Here is a 26683-nt window from a genome sequence, read left to right on the forward strand (position 1 = left end):
TCTGCAATTTGAATTTATATCCAGTTATTATTGGATGCAGTGTTATCTTCTTACGCTTATTAGAAAAGTTTAGAGGATTAAAAAAAAAAACAGAGCTAAAATTAAAAATTGCATCATCTGTGACTATCTTCTTTTCACATATTAAACACTCTGGATCAAGGATATTCCTAAGAGAGAGGGAAAACAGTAATTTTAAAGTTCTTGGACGTGCTGCTTTTGGGCAACTATTCAATAAAAATAAAAATGCGTGCAACTGTGCTTTGTATCAAACTCTCTCCTCAGTTTTACTGAGAACCAAGCTGATTTGTGCCAGGAGCTGTGAGAAGGAAATTTGGCCCTTCATCTGCCACTTTCCTGGAGGCAAGGCAAACTTTTTAACTGTCCAATTCAGTCACCAAATGCCAAAGTAACATTTGTTGTAAATCTACCTAAGTTACAGTAGACATTGAATCAGTCTACTGTGTCTTAAAATACAAATAATGAATGGCACGCATATTATTTAGGAACTTTTTTTAAAAAACAAAACAAAACAAAACAAGAAAGCAGAGCATAAAAATAGCATCAGTTAGTGTCAGGAATGGAAATGCAGGAATTAAAAAAAAAAGTACAAAAGCAAAACCTAGGGAATAAAATAGTTTCTTTCACAGACAGCATATGAAGTGGTTGCATATATTTGTATGCATATATATTTACAAAGCTGTACAAACAAAATATTATACCAGCAGGCAAAGATTATCCGTACTAGCAGAAGAACAAGACTCTTCACACCTGCTTAACCTCCAGCTCCTCCACCAGGACTGAGCATAGGGTGGCCACTGCAATGCAGAATAGCCACTAGCCATAAGGTTAGTGCCCCTTCCAAAATGCGAGTTTTACAAATACTGCGCAACCATCCCATCTAGGCACAGTACAGTTTTGTTTGCAGCGACTGATGAATGCTGAAAATATTTAATATCATTGTTTTCTATGATAGAATTACCTTAATAACCAGATGACACAGGACATACAGTAACTGTGCCCACATGGTATCTGTGCTGGATTCTGCAGGAACATTTTGCACAGAGGACAAATGTATATGGAAGCATTATTCATGTACTTTTCCATAGGTTCTTCAGAAGTATGTGAGCTGCTCATAGCTTATGCACTGATGCTTGACACCAAATTTGATCTTCCAAATGCAGAGGTGCTGGAGGATGTTCTCTTACGAAGAGAAACCGAAAACTTTAGTCTAAAGCCATCACTGTTTTTTGCTGTTATACTTGTAGTTAAACTGCAGACATTAAGATAATCCTGAAGAAAAAAATGAAGAAAAAGATTAGCATTGGGCATACACTAAAATAAACTGATAAACTGCCAATCAACGTGTACTTATAGCATATTTAAACGCAGATCAAAAATTTGAGGACTGCATATGAATTGACCTAACCAAACAAATGAAAAGGCTGGAAAAATAACAACTCATTCATTTCTAAACCAAACAAATTTGAGTCATGAAGACACAAACCAAATTAAGAGGAAGGATGAAAAAAGCAGTAATTGGTATTCTCCAACAGGCATCATTCCATGTTGCCCTAAAAATAGAGCCTCAGGGGACCTGCCTCAGAAATCTTGTTCTGGTAAATCCTCCTCCAGTGCTACAGGTTTACAGGAGTAGAGATTTCAAGACAGAAGAGACAGGCTGAGAGAGTGTAAGAGTGAAAAGACAGCATTGCAAACCAAAGACTACTATGGTTAGCTCTTATGAATTTAGAAACAGGTTGACCTTTTATGGTTCTAGATTTTCTTTTATTGTTTTTCATTTCCCTAATTTCTGTTCCTCATATCTATTTCATACAGGTTTTATTAGTTTACATGTTATTTCTCTGGGCTGCTACTGCACATATTTTGCTACTGATACTTTTTAGCATTGCAAGATTTCTTCATGCAAAGGAATTATATTAAGCATCCCTACCTGTGCTTCTAGATCCATGTCTTTTACCGCAAGGCTAACAATTTTGAGAAACTCACAATGTCATTATCAGCACAATGTGCACAGTGGTAAGAAGCTTTTGAAGTGAGCTGACCATATAAAATTAAACCGAGTAACCTAGTCTGCTGAAATATCAAATGTCTATGCTAAAATCACAAACTCCAGGAAATTCTAAAATTAAAACATATTCTGTTTCATATATCTTGTTTTAACTTGTAGCTGAAGTGTCACTGAGTAAAAGCTACCAGGTACACGATGCACTTGCCAGAAAATGACCAGGTTAATTCAAGAAAAGGAGAATTATTTTTGGCTGAATTTCCTTATTTCTGTGGTTTTAAGCTGCATTTAGACTACATTATCTCTGTAAAAGGCAGGAAGCAGCACTAAAGTACATTTCCCGTTCTGAGTTCTCAAATATCACATTTCCCCATGGGCAGAAATGAGGTAATTATGTGATTCTTAAAATGAGTATTGCACCCTGACCTATTGCTTGCATCACCTCTTGCTCAGAACGCTGATCAGAAAAGGCTTTGCATCCTCTGCCCATACTTTGTCACACAGTCCTGACAATGATACCACCTCTGGTGAATCTAAAATTTGTCCAAGAATCACAGAGACTCTGGGGTGGTTACTGTCTTGCAGGTGAATTTCTTTGACAAATAATTCAGGTGATATGAAGAAAAAAATTGTGCCAGCAGACATGAAATTAATACTATGGCACTACACATTAAAACAGATTTTTTCCCATCCACTAGGAAATGAGTGCGGCATTTTCAGAAGCTAAACTTTTGAAAAATGTCTTTTAAAAGTTGTTGGTTTGGTTTTGGTTTTTTTTGGGGGGGGAGGGGCCAGACACTAAAGTACTAATATTCATAGGACCTATATGAAAATGATGTTGTTGTGCTCCCTCTGCTGTTTCTGTCACAGTGGAAAACCGGGAGTGGGTCAAGAGCTGTGTATATTCCTTCATATACAGTAAGAAATACTCATGCCTACATAAAAAGGCTAGTCGTTTCTCCTGGCAAGAGAATTTTCAAAAATAAAGCAGCATGGTGTAAAAATTCAGGATAAAAAGCAGCATCTATCTGGAAAGCAAGCCTTTATGCATGATACAATGTCATGGACGTACCTGGGCTTTCTTTAAATTAACATTAAAGTCTGTTCCATTAAGAATACTAACAAAATATAATTCCACCTGAATTCTGAATGTTATTGCAATTTAAGTTATACTATAGTTATTTACTATCACAATTGTTCAAATAATTTTCACCAAGACTGCAGGGTTAATACCCAAAATACGGTCTTTCTAAAATACAAGCAGTGAGAAACATACTACTAGTTTTAAAATAGTCTATTTTCTCTACACAGATAGTGTTGGTATGCCATCCATCTATCGGAAGAAACAGCAAATGCAAGAACATGAAAAGTATTTAAAATTGGTCAAAATATCTCATATAACAAATAATAATTAACGATGTCTGGAAAGAGGACTTACCAAACTGGTTAATGACTGAATTTCTTAGCACATCAGCAGCAAGGGGAAACTCTAGATTTAATCTCTCTCAAAGTGGGATTCCTCTGTATCACATGCTTGGGTTTTCAATAGCATGACTATTTGCTTTTTAATACTTGGTTTAACACTGCCTTCTTTTAACGTTAGACCAACAGCATTTACATTAGTGTAAGGAGATTTTGCTCATATTATTAAGAGACTGAATCAGCTGGAAGAGGGTATAATTTCTACTTTTGAAATATAAAAATAAAGAAAAGATGACTTTTTTTAATAACAGTTTTGCAGAGAAATACATCACAGGCAGTTCTGCTTTTGTGAACATGCAAATTGCAAAATAGCTATTGTATTCTGGATATTGGTATTAATTAAAAAATACTGCACATTAATTTTTTTTCATCATAGCAGGCCTGATTTGAAGATGACATATAAGCAAAACAATCAGCACTCTTCTATCTAAAATAAGCAAGGAAGACAAGGTAGCAGACTGCCCACCTTGTTTAATATACATAACACACTTTGCAAAAAAATTCTTATGTACCCTAACGCACCCCTTTCAGATCTTCCTAAGTTTAAGATGAGCGGAAAGCTATTGTGTGACTTCATTATTTGTAAAATATTGAGGTTTTTACAAAAAACAGTTTTGTTTTTGCAGCATACCTATGTAACACTTCAGAAAAATGCTTTTTGTTTCATCAGACACTGTCATGGCATGTCCAAAATAATCCTTTGGCTCTTGTCAAAAAGATTCCTTAGAAAAGACTATTAATCCTCTGGGTATACCACTGCCACTTCACAAATAATAACTGCCTGTGCAGATTCAACAAACTTCTAATGAAAATTCTCTCTTTTGTACGCAAATAAGATGTTAAAATTCTTCTTATTGAATGTTTTACTTATCTGGAGAACTTTCCATGCCAAAATGCTCTGCAAATGAAAGTATCTTCAACACATACAAGCATCACTTCATAACTGAAATGGCACCAGGTATAGTTAAGGTCTTCCTGTTTTTAACATCATAAATTCAGTTTATTTAATTAAAAAGAGTTTAAGTTGCCCTTAACAGTTTCAACCTATAGAATATGAATCGTAAGCTGCTAATGTTTCATTTCCATTGCAGGGGCTGGGGGTTGTGTGTTTGAGACACATCACAGTGTTTCAGTACACTGTTAAAGTAAATTTTTGCTTTTCAGACATGGATTGGAAAAAACTAATTTATTAAAACTCAGTAAATCTTCAGGACTATTTAATTTAAAAATCTATTACTCCAACCATGTGCTGAATGAAAAAAAAATAAATCATTCAACAAGTTAAGATAAATGCCTGGATACTAGCTAGGGTACAAAGAGCAAGATTTTGTCATCTGCAGGTCTAAAGGAACTAGAAAAGCACAATGGGGTCAGGAGTACCTGGCTTCAATGTGGCTCCTGGTATAACCTAAAATAGCTTCAGGAGTTGTCTTCCATCTTTCTTACACTACAGTACCTTAATGAAGTTGGAAACTGAACATTTCAAATAGTCACTATAAAGGAACTGGGGCTGCAGTAAAGTTTTGTCCTAACCTGTCCTGTGCTAGGTTAGACAGATTTTTATTTTTTAAAAATTTGCTTGGAAATTAAAGTTGTAACAAAATTATTTGATAAGCAATTTTATTTTTCCTTTTATTTTTTTTTAATGAAGGAAGGGTTATGTTTTTGTAAGACATCAGATTTTAATGCTTCTAAGTGTTATTCTGGCACAAGACAGTACTTTCCATGTTTGTTTTTACAGTTGATCCACTTCATCAGACTTCAAATGTCTTTGCAGTATTCTGCATTATTCTCCCATCCAAGCTTAAAAAAAAATAATAAATCATACTTTGAACATTATTATGTTATAAGAACATGGCTATGAAATACAAGCAAAGACCATTTTCAAGATGAACTATTAATGAATGTTAAGTTCAGGAAAGAATTATTAAACAGGTGAAGATTTTTTTTTTTAATATGAGATTTGATCTATATTTTTTAATTTAAAAATTCTCCAAGTAAATCAACAGCCACTGATGATGAGATCTTCGGCAAAATCTTCCATTGTATTTAAAAACTCCCGACAAAATGTGCATGCTGTATTTGAAGGCCACCACTCAATCCAAGTGTTGGAGTCCAAAGGGTACTGGTATCTAAGATGACAACAGAAAAGGATCATTTGCTGCTAAGATTTGGGGAGGAAAATGTCAAATAGAAAAAAAAAATTACAATATAAAATTGCTTGCTTTGTGTTCATAATCCTATTTTAAATGTACACATCTGAAAACACATTGTGTAACTATTGATCAAACTAATACTTAAAAAATTGAATCAATGATATATTACATAAGAATTATTACATACAAACGCCACTTCACAGCACACTTCAGGATTTAATCTCTGCATATTCTGATGGTAAATTACTTACTTGAAACTGTAACCAATGCTTATCTTTAAGGCTTCTTTTCCCATGACCAAATACTGCTCTCCTGGGCTCAATTCAACATCTGTACAGGTCTTCTTTTTAACAAAGGTTATTTCATTATTTTTTTGAGCAAAAGCCTGCCCTGAAGTAGAATGACAAGATTTGGAAAATTTCACACAGAGAATTTCCAGTAATGCATATATTAGACAGAAAACACCAAAAAGTTCTACAGTACAGCACAGCCAAGGGATCTATTTGCCACTAGTTATAACTGACAGGAAAATTTGATGATATAAAACATATTTCTTGTGAAAGATTTTTAAAATTAAATCTGAATGGTAAATAAGCCTTGTGCACATTAAATGATTTTATATTACAATAATTATAAGGACACACTGAGTGCTTCAACTCAGAGGAAAAATGAGTGAATATCAGCTTCAGTTCCACAGGACCTACGAGCAGCTACCGCTCCCAAGGGTAAGACAGTGAGTGCCCAAGCATATTCAAAAGTCCTTTCTCCCATAAGCAGAAACACACCCAACCTACAAAAATCTGAGAAGAGTTAAGGCATGGCATATCCTTACGTACTACCCCACTGCCGTCACTGTATACACAGAAAGGGAGGGCATTCTGTGGAATGAATGAGACATTTAAACAACAGCTCACAACTGTATTAATTGACCATGGAATTTGTTCACTGTGTTTTGTCACATAAAAGGTATTTAACTGATCACAGTTTAGGTTTGTTAACAACAGCTATAATACAGAAAAGCTGTTTAAAAACACCAAACAAAGACTGCCCTTCTCAGGTCACAAAAGAATTCTCAAAGGCTGTATGTGAGACCTTGGTTTTCTACTCTCATGGAATAACTCAGTTTGACTGCTGATTTTTGTCAGCTGTTTCAGTGGTCTCAACCAGACAGCTTTTACTCTAAATAAATTGTTATATGGATTAAGAACAGGATATTCACCTCTTTTATAGAGATCCAGAAGAGCTGCAGAATACTTTACAAAATAACCTTCCTCACTGCGAGATAAGATGTTCACTTTATAAACTGCAGAACAACACAAACCAAAGTTTTTGTTATTCCTTGCTCCTGCAATACATACTAAATATCTCACAGATGCTCAGATGGACAATACAATGTCCCTTTACAATACTAATTTCTGGGAAAGTGATGGCTATAGCTACCCTGTAGGGCTAAGAAACATTAACAAGTTCTACGCATACTCTAATGTGATGGAAATTCTACCCATGCTCTCACGTGATGCCCCACAACTTCCTCTGACCCCAAAGCCACATGATCATGTTAAAACAGTACCAAGAAAGAGAAACACAGTGCTTATTAGCAGAACTCATCAGATCAGGCTCACTGGTACACTAACCCTGGTTATGTGACTTTTATTCAGCAGAGGGTATGGGTAGCACTTACTCTTCTCTGCTCCAATATGTCACCTTCATATACTGTATGCCACTGTCAAGCCTAATGAACTTTAATCACTAAAGATCTATTTTGAACAAAATGTTTTGCTGTAGTAGTAAACAAGTAAACATTTCAGTCAGAGCATGTGAAATAGGTAATGGCAATTCAAATATTACCATATGCGATATCATTCTGGCATGCAGCTTCTCTCCTGGTATTAGCAGTTATTGACCGATCTAGTCTCTCTTGTACTTTACTACACTCAGCTATGTTGAGAAAGAAAAAAGCCAGTGTTAAGACCATGTCATGACTTGTCCTCAAATAAAACATCATGAACCTCTACCTGTTTGGGATAATCTACTGTAACTAAGTAAATTACTGTAAACTACGGTAACTAAGAAACACCCTAATTATGGGATTGCATGCTGGAACAATGAATATTTAAAATACAAAATAACACCCGTAATCACCTGAACTTAATCCAGTCAGACAGACATCTATGATCATACTGCACAATTTTTTTTAGATTTTTTTAAAAATGTAAAACGTGGAGAGGACAACAGCTGTGCTCTTATGAGCATTTTTTTCCTTGTGTTTAGTGTGCTTTTGTTCAAAGCACTACACTGCATTTTCCCACCAAGTGAAATGCGAAAGCATCTTAAAAAAAAGTTTACCTTCCATGCATTTGCATTCATCTCCTTCACACAATCTCACAAGTTTTTCATTTCCATAGGGGTTATAAAATATAGTGCACCTTTTATCTAGAAGATCCAAAAAGAAATAATAAATACATATGGAAAATCAAAGTCCAAGAAAAGTCCTTCAGCACTGAAACTTTGTGAGCCAAAAGTTACCTGAGCTTAAAATAACAAGGATTAAAAAGTTGTTGAAGAAGGAAAAATGTAGTCTTTAAGGAGGAATAAAGAGTTAAAAGACAAACGTGAATTTGAAGATACAGAACACATACCTGGAGCATGATATTCATATACAGTGAATGTGCCAGGATTTAGCATTCCAACTCGGAAAAGCTCACTTATTCGGAACTCAACACAGAGAAAATTATTAGCTGGCACCTATTTGAAAGACATATGAATTAAGGAGCTCTAAAGGAAACAAAATTATTCCAAAGAGTTAAAGCAGTGCTTACAGTTATGAAAAGGGTAACATACAGAGTCTATCTGCAGAATAATATGCCCATCTTTTATCTCATAATCTGCTATCAACTGATCAACTCCACTTGCAAGCTGTAGGGGAGAAAAACAAAGAAAAATCTTTTATACAAGTTAAACATTGTTGATTGATCTTGAAGGTTTTGTAATCAGTAGCTTTAACATAATTCTGAGATGTAAAAAGAACTTATTTTAAGGTTGGTTCTTTATAATGCTCATATTCTCACTTGTTTTGGTTTTCTTTTAAGGAAATTATCCTTTTACTCATTACATGAAGATAATAAAGAATTAAAGAGCTAGTTGCCCTTAAAAGAATACTTTAGTCCATGTGTAATATGCTATTTAAATCCTGTAAGTGTAACTCTAATTGCCTTTAACTAAAACTCGCATGCTTGTCAATAGGAGCTGGATGAACAGAAGCACTACAGTTAAGATTCAGTCCACAGACTTTAGCCAACTTACAGTGAGGTGTGTATACTAAGTGTTCCCTTTACAGTTAGGAGTTACAGCACCTCCAGAGGTTGATTCACACCACCCTAACACAGCCGATAACCACTCTGAATCAGCTTTGTCCTTCTACTAACAACAGAGGGAGCCTAGATGTCAAACTTTAACTAGATGTCTAGCTTCTGACTATCAAAAATCTGTAAGCTAGACTTAAGTAGATAATTCTCATTAGTATTAGAAGTGTTTAGAAGCAATGAGGATATAATGATATAAATCTGCACTACTACTCTAATCTAGAAAGATGAAGAACAGTAAATACTATAGTTCTGTCAAAAAAATCTTCAGTAAAAGAAAAAAGTTCTCTAATACTTACAGTAGTTAAGTCATCTGTATTTGCTTCCAATCCACTAACCAAACCTATGTCCATCACAGCATGCGCAGAAGCTGACTGTGGCTCTCTCACACCAGGCCTGTACCTAACATAGATTAAAAATAATATTAAACACAACTGAAATAAAAAAGAATTCTTCAAATGTTATCTCAGAAAAACTTAAGGAAAATGTTGCCAACATTTAGACCACAGTAAACCCATAATGAAGCAAAATAGTCCAGATGAATTATTTCAAGTTTATGCCGATATTGGCACGAAGAAACTTTTCTTAATAGTTATGTTCCAGGAGAACCCATAAATAAATTAAAGAAAAACTTCCTCCCAAAGAGATCATGACCTTTGGCTCCAATTCTTTTTTTTTTTTTACACACATACATAAAAGTGAAGAAACAGGAAGGAAAGAAGATCAGAAGACCAGGTACAATTATTAACAAAGAGAAACATTTTAATCTCTTTAAAAATAAATCTAATATAAAGATGTCAGTTAATGTATTATTAAAACAATAACTAAGAAAACCCAAAAGACCAGAAAGCCTTTGTAACATTCTTTGATTAATTTCATAATGCATACGTAGACCCACATTGCATTTGCTTTGCACTGCTTCGATTCCTTAGCATGTCAGCTGGGAATTCCACCTTTGCAAGTAGGAGCGTTGAATGTTAGGAAATCCAGAACATTTAGAACCAGCATTTAGTAAAATGAAACCTTTAAATGCAAAACATTGGCTCAACCATCAGGGAAATTAAAAAAAAACAACCAACCAACAACCCCATCAGCTGTACTTACTTTGCACAAGCCTCTAAGCGCCCAAGTGGCTCACCATCTTCTTTTCTGCGTCCTTTTCATATCAAGTAGAGACAAAGAAGTAATTTTATAACTCTTCAGAAGCAGCAATCCAAAGTTGTCATAAAGTATTTTCATAATTGAAAGATAATTCTTTAAATTGTTTTGGTGGCTATTTTTATAGGAACTCTTTTTCTAGCCACAAACAAGTAACAATATACTTCTTTTATAATTCAGGTGAAATGACAGCTTTAATGCGTAATGTACTTCATTGTGTACTTATGTTATTAAAACTACTTGATGGCAAAAGCTTAGAATGTGGTTATATACCCTGTTGTATCTGGACTAGAACTCACTGTAATCCCCTCTACCCCCCCATCGTATTTCTTTCTTCTGCTGGATGTTTGTATTCCTCACTCCCTCAACTGCAAAAACTCTTTCATAAATGAGTAAAAGTACATTAAAAATTAATTCTATTCACAAAAAGGCAAGAGCTTCAAGAAAGGCTAAAAAGGCTTCTAACAATTTCTTTTCCAGTTTTGCATTTAGAAAGTGCAGGAATTTATTAGAGTTTCATTCTTAATAAGAAACATTTTGTTAAACAAAGTAAAGCTTTTTCCCTCCCTCGCACTGACCTAAGTAGTAATATTTAAAACCATATTAACCCTTTACCATCATCTCTCTTTGGAACAATCTTCAATTCAAAGTCACATGACTCTTCAGAAGTACCAATTGTATTATATACTGTCCTCACCTACACATGTACAAATAAATTAGACAAAACAGAAGCAGTAAACAATCCTCAAAACTGGCATAAACCTGTGAAAATTCATAATATAGAGAATATAATACTGCTAAAACCAAGCCTGTACAGCATGATTAGTTTTGATGGACAGAAAGCAGAGTAAATAAATGATCAGCACAGAAAGAAATGACAAATTCTTCAGCAAAACCACACCATTCTTGCTGGTCATATTCACAAAACTAAAAATATTATCCAAACAACTCCTGATTTTTTATTAATATAAATCCTAGTACACAAGAATATGTACATTTCAGATGTTATTAAGTTTGATGCTAGAAGAGGCTATAAAAGATTAGAAGAAAATATATCCTGGCAACAGCTTAATATTTAGGCACACAAAAATTATTCCTTTAAATATTGCAAGAAAACAGTTTCTCAATGACATTGCTTAATAAACTAAGAGTAAACATCAGAATAACAGAGAATTGAGCAATTTCTCAAAATTGATCGCCAAGTTGGGTCTTCCCTGTTTGGCTATCTAAGCAGAGACAGTAACAATTGATAGGCATTAAAACCAAGTTGATCATCTATTTAGATTTATGGAACAGAAAACCTCCGATGAAAAGGAATAAACTTCACACCTTCTCTCTCATTAGCCTTAAGTCATACAATGGCTGGTACTTAATCTAAAGTGTAGCCATAATGACATCCATCCCTTCCGTCTAAAGGTAAGGGCAACAAATGGAATAGTTTGAGAAATTTCCGTTTATTTTTTAATGTTGATATTAACAAATCAGAGATTCCATTTTCAAAAACCAATTGCATGCTTACATTTACTGTAGCTATGCCAGTGCTGCTTCCAGTGCTTACATATATGTCATCATCCAAAGGTACCTAAAGGATTGATGTTAAGCAAAAAGTTAGAAATTAATAATAAAGATAATGCTATTAGCAACAATTCAGGTCAGGTCATCTGCTTGTCTTTTCTACATTTTAAATACATATTAAGGCCTGATGCTACGAACAGATTCTACAAAAAAAACCACCCCAACTTCATAGTAACAAGCAGAGATACTAAATTTAAATGAATATTCAAACACATCAAATTTAGCAGATAAGCAAAGTCCTTAAACATTTGCTTTACCAAATTACTACCAGTTTAGTAAAAGAAAAAGCTACTTTAGCAGCAATTTCAAAGTTAAAATAATCATTTAACAAGTTGCTAAGAATTCTGCTTTCACTTTTCAAAAGCAATACTATTCACTCACTGTCATAGTTCTTCCCACGAAATTATCTTCTGTCAGTTTAAACAGGTTAAGGTCTCCATGGTTTTTGTATGCTACCTTAACATTCATGTCCAAATTAAGCCGTTTGACAAGAAGGGAATATTCAGTCAAAGCCTCAAGGGCATTAATTGTGTCCTGCCAGAAATCAATTATCAAGAATTAATTCCAGAAATTTCAAAGAAGTGAAAATGTATTACAAAGCAATTTATTTTCTGCCACTTAAACATGATTACAAATAGTACAAAATACTAGCTAAACAGCTTAGCAGTATCTCAGCACTACACTTAAAACGGTGGTAACATTTAACACTATACTCACAGACTTATTTCTGCAATTTAAAGAAATGAACACAAGTACTAAAAAGGAAGCAAGCAAATAGCAATAAACAAACAGCACTCATCATAGTTTCTTCATAGATTTTTAATCATTTTAAAAAAGGGAAGTTGCATGAATTGGAATATTCTATATGGTATGAGTGGTTGATAGTGTATTAGAAATCTGGCAACTTTCACTTTTAGTCCATTCATGCATACTAACACAGTTTTTACAATTAAAAAATGCACACCTTCTTACTTTGCGTTCCATTTTGGTGGAAAACAAGAACAAATATTGTGTCATGAAATGAAATATTCTGTTTTATCAAAAACTTAGGAAAACAGTTTTCCTCCTATGATTCCTTTCATTCAGCAGATATGAAGTCAGTGGAATCAGCTTGCAAATTTCTCTTTATAACAGACTTCATGAAAAGAAGTAATATTTCCCAGAGACAGAGACTATCATGGTAACAGAGTCATTCGATACTCCCATACATAGGACATCGAACTTGTCAATATGGTCTTCTAATGATATCACACTCTTAAAACATCTCAGATTTTGGTACTTGAAGAATGAGAACAAAATATTTTAGAGCTCACCTGAGTTGAATAAAATCCTCCACCATATCTTTGTTCTTCAGACAACCACTTGATGATGGGATTAGCATAGTTTTTGTCCCCTCTTAGCAAAGTAGTAAGCAAGGCATACGCTGTAGTTTCAACCATTTGTGCAGTAACAGAGCTGGGAGCGTGTTGGTCTTGTGTTTTGAAAGTATCTTTCCAAAAACGATAAATAGGAGGGTCACCTACAAAAGTGTAATAGCAAGGTTTCAGATTGAAATACAGCAACAGCTCTCTCCAGACTACACAAGGTGAAGTATTGCCTACTCAGGTCAAGGAGAAAAGAAGGAACTCACTCTGCATTTACCAGGAGATGAAGATGTATTTCTCCTACCCTAGTAAGTCTGACATTTATACTGGAAATTGATGATAAACAGACTTGATGCAAAACATCTGATGCATATCTGAATATTGCTGGCCCTGAACAGCGATAGAGTGGCCAAAGAAATAGAATACAGATTTTAATTTTTTTTTTTTTTAAAGCCACTTTCAACAGACAGAACAAAGCTTTTCTTTTCCAGTAGAAATCATTACTTGGCAGAGAACAGTCTGAGTCCCTTGCCTGTAAGAAAATACACTAAAAAGGAACAGCATTCACAAGAGACTACAAAGTCCCTTATCAACTAGTGAGAAATTAAGAAGAAAATCCAACACAACAAAAGTGAGGGCACTGGCAGATATTGTGAAAAATTCCACTCTGAGCCAAGGAAGAGAGTGGACACATCATAAGCATGAGGAGGTAGACAAAAGTAATTCACTATGGACACCTGCATAAAAGGAAAGCCTATAAATAGAACAAACGTGATACAGTGGGGAGTGACACATGCCTAGCTGACTTGCATACTGCTAAAGAAACTGCTCTGTTGAAACACTGAAAGCAGAATTCAATCTAGCAAAAATACTAAGACACATAAGACTAAAAATTCACTTATGCCAAAGCAAACATCACTTAAATTCACTCTTCAAGTAGTGCCATCACATTAGAGAATTTAAAAATACTGAAAGAACAGCCTACCTGAGAGCCAACTACAGTACAAACTCTGAGACAATTTAATAATACCTATGACAGATGCTTCCTTCTTCAGTGCAGAGAACGCCGACCGTGCAGAGTAATGGTTCAAATCCACAAGAACTAAAGCATATGAAGTTATTGCCATAGTAAAGGGGCTTTGAGCAGACTGCACATTTTTCATCAAATAATCTCCCGCTTTATTTTTAGCATCATGGATTTTCTGAAAAGATGAACAGGCTACAGCTTACACGTATTAGACTTATTTTTAAATAAATACATCTGTCAAGACAATCTATATATATAGTATCTTCTACAATATATCTTATTATAAAAGTGATGCAGAATTTCATTATTCTTTTACAGATTTTGAAAGACAAAGACTAACAAAGCAATTAAATCTTAATCTTTGAAATTAAAAATAGTATCTTGCTTTCTTTGAACAAATGTTAAATAAAATGGAAGAAATTAGAATCCCAGAATATGACTGCTGGCAGAAATAAAAATATTACTTACCTGAGTAGGACATAGTTTAATTGACTTTTCAATTCCAATAACAGAAAATGCTGTGAGATACAAAGATTTTTCTTTAGCTTCTCTAGGTAATGTACCCTACAAAATCAAATATGTAAATATAATTAAATAGAAACAACAGTTAATCTAAATAAATAGAACTCTTTACCGTTTAGGTGAGGAAACAAATAGACATTCCTGTAAGAAATATCAGTTTGGTTAAACCTGAAAATATGTTGACTCTTTTGAAGGTAATAGCTTATTTGTACAAAAGAGATAAAATTATATAAAGTTACTGGCAAGGCAGGACTCATACTGTAAAATCAACCTGCATAATTTTTTTTCTAAATATTAAAAAGTGGCAAGCAGCTACTTTTAGCTGGAAAATAGGAAGGTTTGCAAGGTCATGCTGTTCTTTCAATGAATTTAGAAAAATCCAAATTTAGCAAAGTTGTCTTGACTAGGTGTTCTGATGAAATGCAGCCTGAAATACCTTGTGTTCCTAAAACATATTACCTCCTGGTGACAGCAGCTTTTACCATGTACGCACAGAAAACGTTTGGTTTTCATACCTGTAGTTTCACGGGTTGGTAATTTGAAAATTCACTGAATGACCCATCTGGCATTTGACAGTTATCAATCAACCACAGAAGTGAATTACAAACAGAAATTTGATCAAGATTTATATATTGATTAACTTGTCCAAGAATCCTTAAAGCAAAAGCAGTCAACCTGCCAAGGAAATCAAACAGATCATATTTGTTTTGATTAGCAGATACTACCACATTGCTAGAGGCTGAACACAAATTTGCACTATTTATAATTTAGGTATGCTACACACTCCCTCAGTTCAAGGAAATATTGCAGATGAATTTTGAATTTAACTTAACAAATGGGCAATGATTACTCAATTTTAAACTAGCATCAAATTTCATGTTTCAGGATATGAACTCATTACATCCTCAAAAGATTACTTTTTCTTATGCACAGAACTTAAGGAAGATGCTTTTGAAGCACCTTCTTCCGTCCTTCTATAAGCCAACTGCATTTGCCATCATGAAAGGCAAGAGTGACTACGTATTTTGCCTAATTTGTAATGGCAGATTCTGTATTCCATCAACAGTACTACCCTCCTGTTTGATAGGCTTTAAATATCATATTTGTGTGAACAGAAGGTATGACTATTTTGCCTTTGCTTGTGTCCCTGTACTTAGCTCTCCTTCTTCAAAGTTAGGGTGCAACCTTTGCCTGAGCTTATGATTCTGCAGGGAGCCAAGGTCTACACAGTGCTTTTGTAAAATTCCAAGGCCAAAGAACAGGTTTCAGAACTAAGCAAAATCCTACAAATTATCTCAGGCATGTCTACTCCTAACTGTTGGCCCAGCCTGGTTGTAATGGTGTGAACTACAGGCACAAATAAAAAATTTAGCAAGTGAAAACAAGGAATGAAAAGATATTATTCAAAGTTGTAAGCACCATTTAAATCTACCATCAAGCTGACCTCTCATGCTTACTAGAAAGTATCACCCTTTAAAAATAGTTCTAATATGAAAGCAAAGGAGTGAAACAAGCCTTTTCCATCCATTCTAATCGAAAGACCTTTTTAACTCACCACGTGCTACCTTGCCCATTCTTCCACATGCTATACGAGAAGTCAGAATTTCTGAATGACAAGATGCTCACAATTCCTAAGGGATACATTAGGCAGAAAATAAGTTATGAAAAGGGATTTACATTAAAATTTTATTTTTTCATTCACATATATTATCCTTCTCATTCAGCAAAGTTTATGCACCTCTACAACTCTGAAGCAAGAGAAGAAGTTATATTTTTCTACCTTCTTTCATCTTCCTCCTCATTTGAGTTCTTGAAGTTAAGGTTTCAGGACCCAGTAAATGCCAGTTATTTGACTCTTCCAAGTAGCGAAACACATAAAATACTGGGGCAATACTCATCAACTCTGCCTCTGCACTGCCCTTTGGCAGTTTAGTAAGAATACTAAGACCACTAGGACTGAGGATTGTGGCAATCGCTTCACCCATAAGATGTCCTGCGGAAAGAAAAAAAAGTACTTTAGATAAATGAGAGATCATGAAAGTGAATCCAAGGACAGAATCTGACTGATACTTATAATCAATCATTCTATATGAAATATTTAAAATTCTACACAAAAAAGGTGATCTGCAAAGCCTTTTCTCAAAAACAGGAGAACCTAGGAATAAATTCAGACAGATTTAAAAAAAGGAAGAAGAAATAGGAGAAAAAGAATACCTATACAGAAAGCACATATGCAGTAGACTAGTAATTCCAGTTCCATTTACCTTTTACACTGACACTTCTGTCAATTTTTGTTTTAGGGACCATGTTTAGTGGGATTTTATATCGAAATTCTTGTCGTCTCTTGATTGAACCTGTAATTGAAAATGTACATATGCACAATCTAAACCAACAGATTATTCAGATGTAATGGCCAGATTTAAAGGTCACAACTAGCTGAGAAGTCAGCAACAAAAATACCTATGATAACATGAAAACTAGAAATATGCCTAAATGCATATGCAAACAACATCAACCTTTGAAAAAGAACATACGCAAACATTCGATCTTTCTTTTGCCTTTTTTGTTAAGCAAAAAATTTTATCTGGACCTAAACTTTGTGGTTTCAGACTCATCTCTGGTTAAATGAGAACATATTCTATTTTCATTAATTAAGCACCTGGTAACTTGTTTCCAAGGACACTGAGAAAAGCTTAGTATTATATCATAGTGAAAGATACATATAAATGTTCCTTTAAGAAATGAATCCAAGTATTTTTTTTGAAAGACTAGCTATTTTGAGATGGATTTGTTAGTCAATGAAAGGACAGGAAATCCTTGGAAGGGACATATGAAGACTATTTCAGGAAGGAAAAATGCCAATTTTTTTTCACATTACAGAAAACTTGATCATCATGACTCAAGAATATGAAAAAAGACATATATGATCAATTCTCTTACCATACACACCCTGTGGATCCAAAGTGAAACCTGCATTAAGTTCTTTCTTAATGCCTTCTGGCTGAAATCATTAAGAGGAAAGAAGTAGAAAATGTAACCACTTTTTTTTTAATCAAATATATTAGCTGAAACAGTTTAAAACCATAGTACTTTTGCCTTCTACATCCTTCTCTGTAGCTGAGTTTTACTTAACTGTTCTACATACATTTAAGCTAGTATTCTATCTCTCAAAATTCTTGAGAGAATTTAACAAAATATTGAAATAAAAGCTTAGGAAAGTATAAAATTACAAAAAAAAGCGTCTTTGAATGAAGCATGCTTACATAGTTGAAAATCCAAACTAAGTAACTTAGAACACAATATTCTTATTGCTTACTAAGTTATAATCTATCTATTGATCTAATCATTCTGACAGTTCCTATATGAAAGGTTTAAAAACACATGTACTCAAATACTCAGATATGCATTTTTCCACTGCATACATCTAAGTGAATTCAATTATATCATGTGATATTTTGGATTCTTATAATAATAAAATAAAGCAATATTTTTATATTGATTTAATATATTTTCATTTCTTGTGACTGAATCAATATGAAATTCAAAACCACTACAAACATTTGGATTTTTTTTTCTTACCATTACACGTAATGTTTTAACCACAGTTTCACTGTTCCTGGCTGTCAGCAATGTAAAGTTGATAGTGTGAAGACCTAATTCCAAAGGAAGTATTCTGAATGTCACTGGTGCCAAAGAACTGCTATCTAGATTCTTAAAATTACAATTGTGTATCCTTGATCCCGTAGTTGCAGAATCTCCAAAAGAACAGATTCCATTTCCAGCTGCTATTTTAACACAGAACTGAAATGTTGAAAGATTTTAAATGTTTCACTCCCATAACAGGTACACCACCAGAGAAATATTAAAGCCACTGAAACACTATAATGAGCATTCTCTTACAGCAATAATACTTTTCTGTTTAAAATGAACAAGTGTTACTTTGGAAGTACTATTAGTTGCACTAGCGACACACAAAAGTTCATTAGCGACACCAGAGAACCACTATACTAGGCTTCATATGCATACCTGTGCATACTATGTTTGAATTTTTTTCAATAATACTTTTGCACTTCTGTTTGAATGTATTGCATTAAAAATAGGCCTTTTATATTAAAAACCTAGACAATGTAATCTCTGCGCTCTGGAGCAGGTTATTAAAAAAAAAAAAAAGTCCCATCCCTTTTTGACATTGTGTCCAAATAAACCAAGTAGAAAAATTGCATTTTAACTTTCATGACACAAAGTTGCTAGGCAAGAGCATGACAACATTGTAATCAGTGGAATGGCTGGAAATGAAACAATTAATGATTGGATTTCATTGTCACATAGTTATGTAGAGCATACATAACACTAGCTGAAGGACTGGAGAAATCTGATCCAAGGATTATGTTAATCTTTCTGTAGAACTCATTAAGACCACAAATTACCTTAATTGTAGAAGTTCCATGATTATAAACTGATCCTTTTAACTCAATTTGTTCTCCTCTCACCACAGAATAAGGAACATAAACGCTCAGGAAGATATCTTTTACAACTCTCACTTCCAACGGTGCAGCAACACATATACCTAAGAAAATTTAAAACGTAAAAGCAGATTATCTTATCCACCCTTCTGATTGAAAAAATCTTCACATACTTGTCACCTTTACTGATGACTTATCATTTTTCAATATGTAATTTGAAATTGTCCAAGCTTTTTTGAAAGTGACCGGGTTCTTGCTTCCTGTTCCAAGTTGCTGTCTCCCACTCTTCACACATACTTGCTGAAATACCAGTCCTTTGGGCTTCTCCTCCTTCTTCCCAAAGTGAAACAAATTTTCTGTTTGGACCACCATATCTATCAAAAAAATTGTTTCTTTCTCTCCTCAAGTCCCTAAGGTATTGATAGGAAGACACTGTAAAGTTGTGCCAGGAAAGAGTCACTATTTGTTCTTATATTCCTCTAAGTCATTTATTATAGGCTACTGTCCAACACAAGATAGGCTAGACAGACCTTTGTTTCCCCAACCACTTACATTCATAACAAGAAATGAAGTAATTTCCTTTCTCTAAAATATATATTTTGATGTTTTCTTTTCCTGTTTATCAACTAGATAATTAAATTCATTTTAGAACATATGTATCAACTGCAATGAGAGGTTCTGCAAAGTCCAAACCGGAAAAGCTCCCTAATCCTTTAGCTACAATCTAATTAGGTTGCAGTACCTACCTTTATCGGAAATGCCAACACCTTGTACTTCCCAGGTAGTCAGTGAATCCGGCAAGGTGATAGACAGAGTCTTTGACCTGTGTTTATAAGTGTTAGTACATTTCTGCATTATCAATATACATCTGTTAACACCAACAGCTAATCAACACAAGGTAGGTGCCCAGAGCGACTCCTGTATCTAAGAGAGACTTAGGTAAGACCAGATATGAAAGCATATTTAGAAAACAGGACTTCTGGATTTTTGTTTGAATAAACTAGGGTTTAGATGACTTTAAAGAAGCTTGTGTTTAGCAAGGTTGAAAGTGAAAGGAAAAGTGATTCAACAATCTGGGCACCAGACAGCATATCCTGCATGGCGGAAAACACGGCAGGAATAATTTGTTTGTATAACACTGCATTTTAGCACACACTTTGGGTACAACTAAGGCTACCCAGCTTACCTCAACTTTAGCATTTACTTTCTCTAAAACAGATGACTAAGTCAAAGGTTGGTAACTGATATGAGAAAGGTAGTACCTTGGAGAAACTTGGTGAACTTCCCATAGCCAGCTTTCAGGGAAGTAGCTACGAACTTCTGCCTCATCCAGTTCCAAAATAGCCTCAAAATCTGAAGAGCATAAATAAAAGCAGTAAAAAAACCCCAACCAAACCACTTGCCCATGGCCTTCCACCAAAGGCTTCAACATGATTATCTTTTTCTTTTGTGATACTGTATTGTGCTTACTTGCCTCGGGTTAGTCCTGATATAAACAAAAAGGTATCTGAATACCCTCAATCAAAAGTCAGTGTTAATCCCACTTCATCTATTTACGCATGTGAATCCCTGTCCAATATCCAGACAGATTAACTTGTTAGCAAGCAATTATACGGAGAGAATGGGAGACCATAAATTTCACACTCCCACTGATCTTTTCTGAGTTGTTACCCGTTGGCTGTTTTGGGCCTGGGCAAAGGATTCAGATTTAGCATTCTAATTTAGCATTGCCTTCACAGACAATGATGCTCTATTATTGCAGTTCTGCTGGTTCTAAATATGAATGAATAGAATATAGCTCTTAACAGAATAAAGAACTGCTCTGCTACCCCTCTTTAGGGGTATACATCTAACGACTTTGGAGACTGGTAAAATTCCTTCTGGAATAACCCTGGCAGGTAATAGGGAGGGGTTAATAGATTAACAAAGCTATCATCTCTATATTTACCCATATTCTGCTGGAAGTATTTCAGCAGATGTCCACAGCAGAGTTAAAGCTCTCATACTTACGCATTCTTGCCAGTATTAGAAGTTTATTAGGTTCTTCCTCCCGCAATCTGTTTGCAAATTCACAGCAATCTCTGAATGCAGAAATGCACTTTTCATTACTCCGAATTCGCTGCGCTCTGTCGCTGCAAGTCTCAGTGACAGGATATGCCTTTACTCCAGCCATGCAGCATTTTCGAATTTCTGGATGTACGTATTTGGATACTGAAACAATAATTCCCTTCCTTGAGATGAAAGTTTTTATTTCCACATACATCTTAACTCATTATAGTGAACACATTTTTAAAAGCTGCAGAATTTCAGTGAAAGTACAGATTTGAGGATGAACATAAACTCATCATTTTTCAAAAGCTCATGACACTCAGTCACTACTATTCTGAATTAAAAATATAAATTAGGTAAGAGGAGTTATATTACATTTTAAGATTTAATAGTCAAAGGTTCTTCTGACAGGCTTGGTCCCTAGCAGGTGGTCACTGGGAAAGACTGCCATATGGTAGTACTGTGAGTTTTCAGGCTATGTCTCCTCAGAAAGAGAAAAAAATCTTAAACATATGCTGTATTTTCAATGTGTACTTAAATCTTGCCAACTCCAAATTCAGCATATGGCAAAGAAGCTGTGTAAATTCGGTCCTCTCTAAAGTAATCTTCCATAATTTTCAGTTTCTTTCTCCACTACATTAAGTTAATAACAATAGTTAAAAGTAGTAAGGAAACGCTCAGATTCTTGATTTCTAATCGATGTGGGGGTTTTTTTCATAATTATATACTTTAAAAGATTTTTTTCACACCTGCATTGAGTATCCGCTCCCTGAAGTCAGAGCGTTTGGTTCTTAAAACTTCATTGCAAGTTTCACCTGTTCAAAAAATAAATAAGTACAAAAGACATGACCTTTTTTGTAATAGCATAGCACACTTAAAAATAATTCCATAAAATCACATTCTAAATTTGGGACACTTATGTACTTAAAACAGTAAACAGAAAAAAAGTATTTTCATTTCAATTACAGTAACTGATCCACAAGTCATAAAGTTTTCCTCCCTCAAAAATCATTAGTATATACATTCTTTATTAATTAAATTAAGTTCGAACATAATAACTGAGAGCCCAATAGAATATTTCAGAAAAGAAAATCCACACTGTCATGCTTAAAACAAAAGAACGTACCTGCTTCATTTGAATCATCAGCATTCGCGTTAGTTAAAAATGTAAGTCCAGCCATTCGGAATACATCAACGTTGTTTCGTCCTCCTCCAGCACCACACCCAAGGTCACTCTTTTCCAAATGTAGCATTATCTGAGCAAAAAACACATCAGCAGCTAACTAAAATGTAGAATATATGATGAATGAGAGAGTTGCAGAAAAGCCACATGAGTCTGGAAGATGTCCTCATAACACACTGAATACCATTCAGTGATATTTGAGCTAATTCAAGCACCAGCACCAACACAGCCACTTTCTTGTAGCCCACATCAGAGCTAGAGTCACACAGACAAACCAAGGGGGAATGCTGCACTAACATGTCTGTAACAGTTCTGATACTCAGACTAGCTTGTTTAAAACCAATTTGATAGTGCTATAAACCAGATTCAAATGATTCAAGACTGGTGCAAAAGTATTCTCCTGTTCTTCTCCTATGTATTTTGTAGCTGACTCTTCTGAAGTATTAAAAACCACCATGTTTTATCACAGGAATTGAATTATTTCAGTGACAGATTATATCTAGGTTTTACTTAGATACACACATATCTAAAATTCTACAAGGACTGAAAACCTCTATAACCCACTGAACATAATAGCATCTGCCATACCATTGTACCAGTAGGCCTTAAAAATATAACCTGAAAAGATTATAAGAACTAAGAAGTAAAATGCAGTCTCCATACCTCTCTGATCAAGGAGCTCTCTAACACTGCAATCTATTTTTGGCCAAGTCTGAAGGGTTCTGATGAGACAGTTCAGATCTGCCTTTAAACCCACAATTTACTTTTACTGGAAATCAAAATATTGTAAAGTAATTCTTTTTTTAAATTTCGAACTCTCAAATTTAAACTGGCAACTTTTATTCTGGATTGAATTGCTCTTCTGCCTATTTTCTGGCTTACTGAATGCATGACACATATCTATCTGAATATGAACATGAAACAAATAGCAACTTAGTTTTCTTTTGTGGCTCCTACTTAACTTTTTCCATTGCTCTCTTTCCTCTTTCTGTGACTCCATATACTGCCTTGTCAATAGATGACAAAGCAACAAAGGAATTGAATTGTGTTTTCATGTTAAGCGATACAACTTCTGCTGGATTCAGTATCTCTTTGCTTGATTGCAGCTTAATCTAGAAATTGAAAACAAATAGTGGTAATTTTAAAAGCACAGTGTTCCGAAAGAAATGCTTTTAAAGGCAGATACTTTAATTAAAATCAAGGAAGCGTTAAAGAATTTGGGTAAGTCCAAGTTAAACTTTGATTGTAAAATGAATGCACACCCACAAATTTTAGTGCCTGTTTTGCTACTCACATCAAGACTATTCCCACACTTCTGTTCCACGTTCAGCCAAACTGAGTCAGCTACTAACTCAGCAGTTTCTTCTCCCATGACTATGTAGTAAACAACAAGACGTGCTGAAGGAACCATTTCTTGGGTGACCTGAAAAGTTAGATGCTCATATTCCAAATCTTTTATTCTCTTCTGAGTTCCAAAGCTTACAATCTTTCCTTTTGACACAATCTATAATAGAAAAATGATGGAGAATAAAAAAGTCAAATTTTATATTTAATATGTTTCTTACATGGAATTACTTGTATTTAGATATACTCCCACACATACAAAAATGCATTTGGGACCAGCGGGTCTGGTTGAAGGGAAGGTACCGCTTTCCCTCATCCCCTAAAAAAGAAGCTGTGTCTGCGCATTTTTCTCTTCCTCTCCATTTCAAGTCCTGACATAGGTCTCGAGACCAGCATTACTTGTTCTTAATCCTAGTCTATGCCAGATGAGAATTCAAAACAACAGACACTTGTAATTTAAACATGAGACTGTTAATAATTTTTTACTATAAGACTGACAGATTGTACATGGAAGGAGCAGTTGTCTGAGCTACATGTATTCTATGCTGAGTATAGCTCTTGATTGTTGAGGTTTTTCATCTACGAGCATATATTAAGTCACAATTCAATATTTTATGTGGAAACATCTGTTACTTACCAAATAGCTGTAGTGATGTATTTTATGAATATACTGACTATGTGGATATACATTCATATTTATAAAATCCCCTACTTGCAGTATTTTGTGGTTTGAAGCCCAGTCAATATATAGATAACTCTGACTTAATGATGAATAAGCTTTTGCTTCATAGGTTTTACTTGCTTGGTTTTCATCTGAAAGACGTGGATCTGCAGTTTTTACCTGAAAAGATATTAAAATGTCTGAAAAAAGATGTAGTAGAGAAGGAAACAAAACCTGTGTGCTCAGACTTCTGAATAGTTTAAGTACAGAACTATACTTAAGAAAAAACATAATTACAATATTAGAAGCATTCTGCAACATTATTTAGAGGTACCGATAAACTAAAAGCCAACTCAAGACTTTCACGTTTTCTTTAACAAAAAGATCTATAAATATCAAGTCAAATATAAAATGGTAGTGTAGAAGCACATACATAAATAAATAGAGCAGACAAGGTTAATGACATGCCTTCCTACATAGTGGAGGAAGCACTCAGAGATTTGTTTTCACACAATTCATTTAGATTTGGTGTTTAATAATTATGAAATAAATATGAGACAAATGAAGATATTTTGTTTCAGACCTTAATAAAGAATAATAGAGAAGTAATATTTCATTATAGCACTTGCATTTCATAACTGATCATTCTTAATAGTCTCTTAAACTCTTAACTCTTGAGTATAAAATCTTCCCATCAGTGTTGTACATTTGCAAAAGTACAGACTAAAACCCTCTAAGAAATAAATTTATGGAATGATTTAACTCACTTGAAACTCCAATATTTTGCTATCAGATGGGATATTAACAACAAACAAAGCAGTTCCATCATTTGTGCTTGTTTTTCTTCTCCCAGATTCTGAGCCCTCTGATATCAACTCAGTCTCATCCATTTGCTCACTAAATGATTTTGCAGTGATGGTTACAGGGACATTTCCAACAAAGTGATCTGCTATATCTTTCACCTGCACCTGTTCGTCAGAACAGATAATATTTCTTATGTGAATGGTGACATTTTTCAAGGAGAAAGCTTTCAAGCTGCTAAGCTTCTTCTACAATAGCAAGTTAAAAAAATGTAAAAGGTCAATGGAAATTAAAAGCGTGTTAAGACTTACAGTAATATATACAAAAACAAATAAGGTTTCTGCATTATAGGGTTTATGTTGTAATATGCAACAATACTGCTTATATTAACTAACCTTAATGAAGAATGGAAGTCCAGGCTTCACAAAGAGAGGAGTAGCAATCAAATTCAATTTGTAAGGAGATACAGCAAATCTGACTCCAGCAAATTCTGCTTCACCACTGAGGCCACCTAACAAAACATTATGTCCCTTTTAATAATCACATCCTAGAGCCTGGGTTTTCTCCACCTGCCTTCAAAGGGCGGTACAACCTCTCTGTTATAGTGAAGTTCTTGCATCTGAAGAATCAACTCGTAGCAACATTGTGAAAATAAATAGCAACAACAACAACAAAGTTTAATCCCTAAACATTTTTACAGTGATGGATGGGCTGTTCTTCCTTGTAAGTTTTTGGAAGGATTTCTAAATACTAAAGAAAGTCTGATACTAAGACATTTGTCCATATAAGTTTGTTTTCTAGTTCTATTTACATTTGCAGATATGTTAAAAAAAATGTTTAAAAAGCAGCTTACCTCTAGACTCCAACACTGATGCCACAATATATAAATATGACCCATCCAATTCTTCTAGACTTTGAAACCCTATAAAACTCACTGCTTTCTTACTGTTAAAATTGATCTCAGCAACTCCATTTACAATCTGGAAATGAAATATAAATCATTACTTAATAATCAATAATTTAGAAATACAGATACACTATACACAAATTCTAACTTCAACATGTTTCTGTTCATTGTCTATTTTCAGAGGAAATCAAAGGTGAAGATGTTTTAATGAAGAATTTTTTATTCCCTAAAATTATTGATAATTAATCAACCAATGGTACATACTGCAGTCGGTGTGCAGGCCCAACAAAAGGTAGCAATAACACAGAGATATCTTCACTAAATGAGGAAAGATAATGCTTTCATCATTCCTCAATGACTGAATCAAAAATGTCAGACTAAATGAGGGAGGGATAACTGGTGGACAACAGATTCCCCATAATATATCAATATAATTTTGATCTGTTTGTCTATCATGATTTGGTATTACTACATTGATCCTGTATTTGATTTCTTTCATTTATTCTGTAATAGATAGCATAAAAGTCATTTCATAGAAATTTCAACCACACAGTTTGCTCAAGTGAGTAATTGAGCCAGACTGAAATCACATTCTGTCTCAGA

The 26683-nt window shown here is 34.4% G+C and overlaps 1 protein-coding gene across 2 annotated transcripts in view; it reads right to left on the bottom strand.

The window, feature by feature from the left end:
- Window positions 1-5138: 5138 nt before the first annotated feature.
- The window catches only part of C5 (complement C5), a 28650-nt gene continuing 7105 nt past the window's right edge, over window positions 5139-26683 (bottom strand). Inside the window, exons 9-41 of one of the 2 annotated variants that reach the window (XM_010303323.2) lie at window positions 26027-26153; window positions 25569-25684; window positions 25140-25340; window positions 24349-24552; window positions 23662-23871; window positions 23330-23479; window positions 22311-22440; window positions 21934-21999; window positions 21146-21346; window positions 20398-20488; window positions 19882-19958; window positions 19100-19239; window positions 18252-18473; window positions 17613-17673; window positions 16937-17026; window positions 16453-16665; window positions 16228-16303; window positions 15188-15347; window positions 14619-14714; window positions 14154-14325; window positions 13073-13278; window positions 12141-12293; window positions 11704-11766; window positions 10800-10881; window positions 10131-10182; window positions 9326-9428; window positions 8506-8580; window positions 8304-8409; window positions 8011-8097; window positions 7513-7602; window positions 6884-6967; window positions 5916-6054; window positions 5139-5640 (exon numbers count right to left, since the gene is read on the bottom strand). In XM_010303323.2, the coding sequence (XP_010301625.1) occupies window positions 5511-5640; window positions 5916-6054; window positions 6884-6967; window positions 7513-7602; window positions 8011-8097; window positions 8304-8409; window positions 8506-8580; window positions 9326-9428; window positions 10131-10182; window positions 10800-10881; window positions 11704-11766; window positions 12141-12293; window positions 13073-13278; window positions 14154-14325; window positions 14619-14714; window positions 15188-15347; window positions 16228-16303; window positions 16453-16665; window positions 16937-17026; window positions 17613-17673; window positions 18252-18473; window positions 19100-19239; window positions 19882-19958; window positions 20398-20488; window positions 21146-21346; window positions 21934-21999; window positions 22311-22440; window positions 23330-23479; window positions 23662-23871; window positions 24349-24552; window positions 25140-25340; window positions 25569-25684; window positions 26027-26153 (4173 nt within the window). In that variant the 3' untranslated portion in view covers window positions 5139-5510. Of the gene's footprint in view, window positions 5641-5915; window positions 6055-6883; window positions 6968-7512; window positions 7603-8010; window positions 8098-8303; window positions 8410-8505; window positions 8581-9325; window positions 9429-10130; window positions 10183-10762; window positions 10882-11703; window positions 11767-12140; window positions 12294-13072; window positions 13279-14153; window positions 14326-14618; window positions 14715-15187; window positions 15348-16227; window positions 16304-16452; window positions 16666-16936; window positions 17027-17612; window positions 17674-18251; window positions 18474-19099; window positions 19240-19881; window positions 19959-20397; window positions 20489-21145; window positions 21347-21933; window positions 22000-22310; window positions 22441-23329; window positions 23480-23661; window positions 23872-24348; window positions 24553-25139; window positions 25341-25568; window positions 25685-26026; window positions 26154-26683 lie in introns of those variants that run through there. The other variant, XM_075772225.1, reaches the window with a different exon arrangement.

The sequence above is a fragment of the Balearica regulorum genome, chromosome 20, assembly GCF_011004875.1.
Source record: "Balearica regulorum gibbericeps isolate bBalReg1 chromosome 20, bBalReg1.pri, whole genome shotgun sequence".
Classification (NCBI taxonomy): domain Eukaryota; kingdom Metazoa; phylum Chordata; class Aves; order Gruiformes; family Gruidae; genus Balearica; species Balearica regulorum.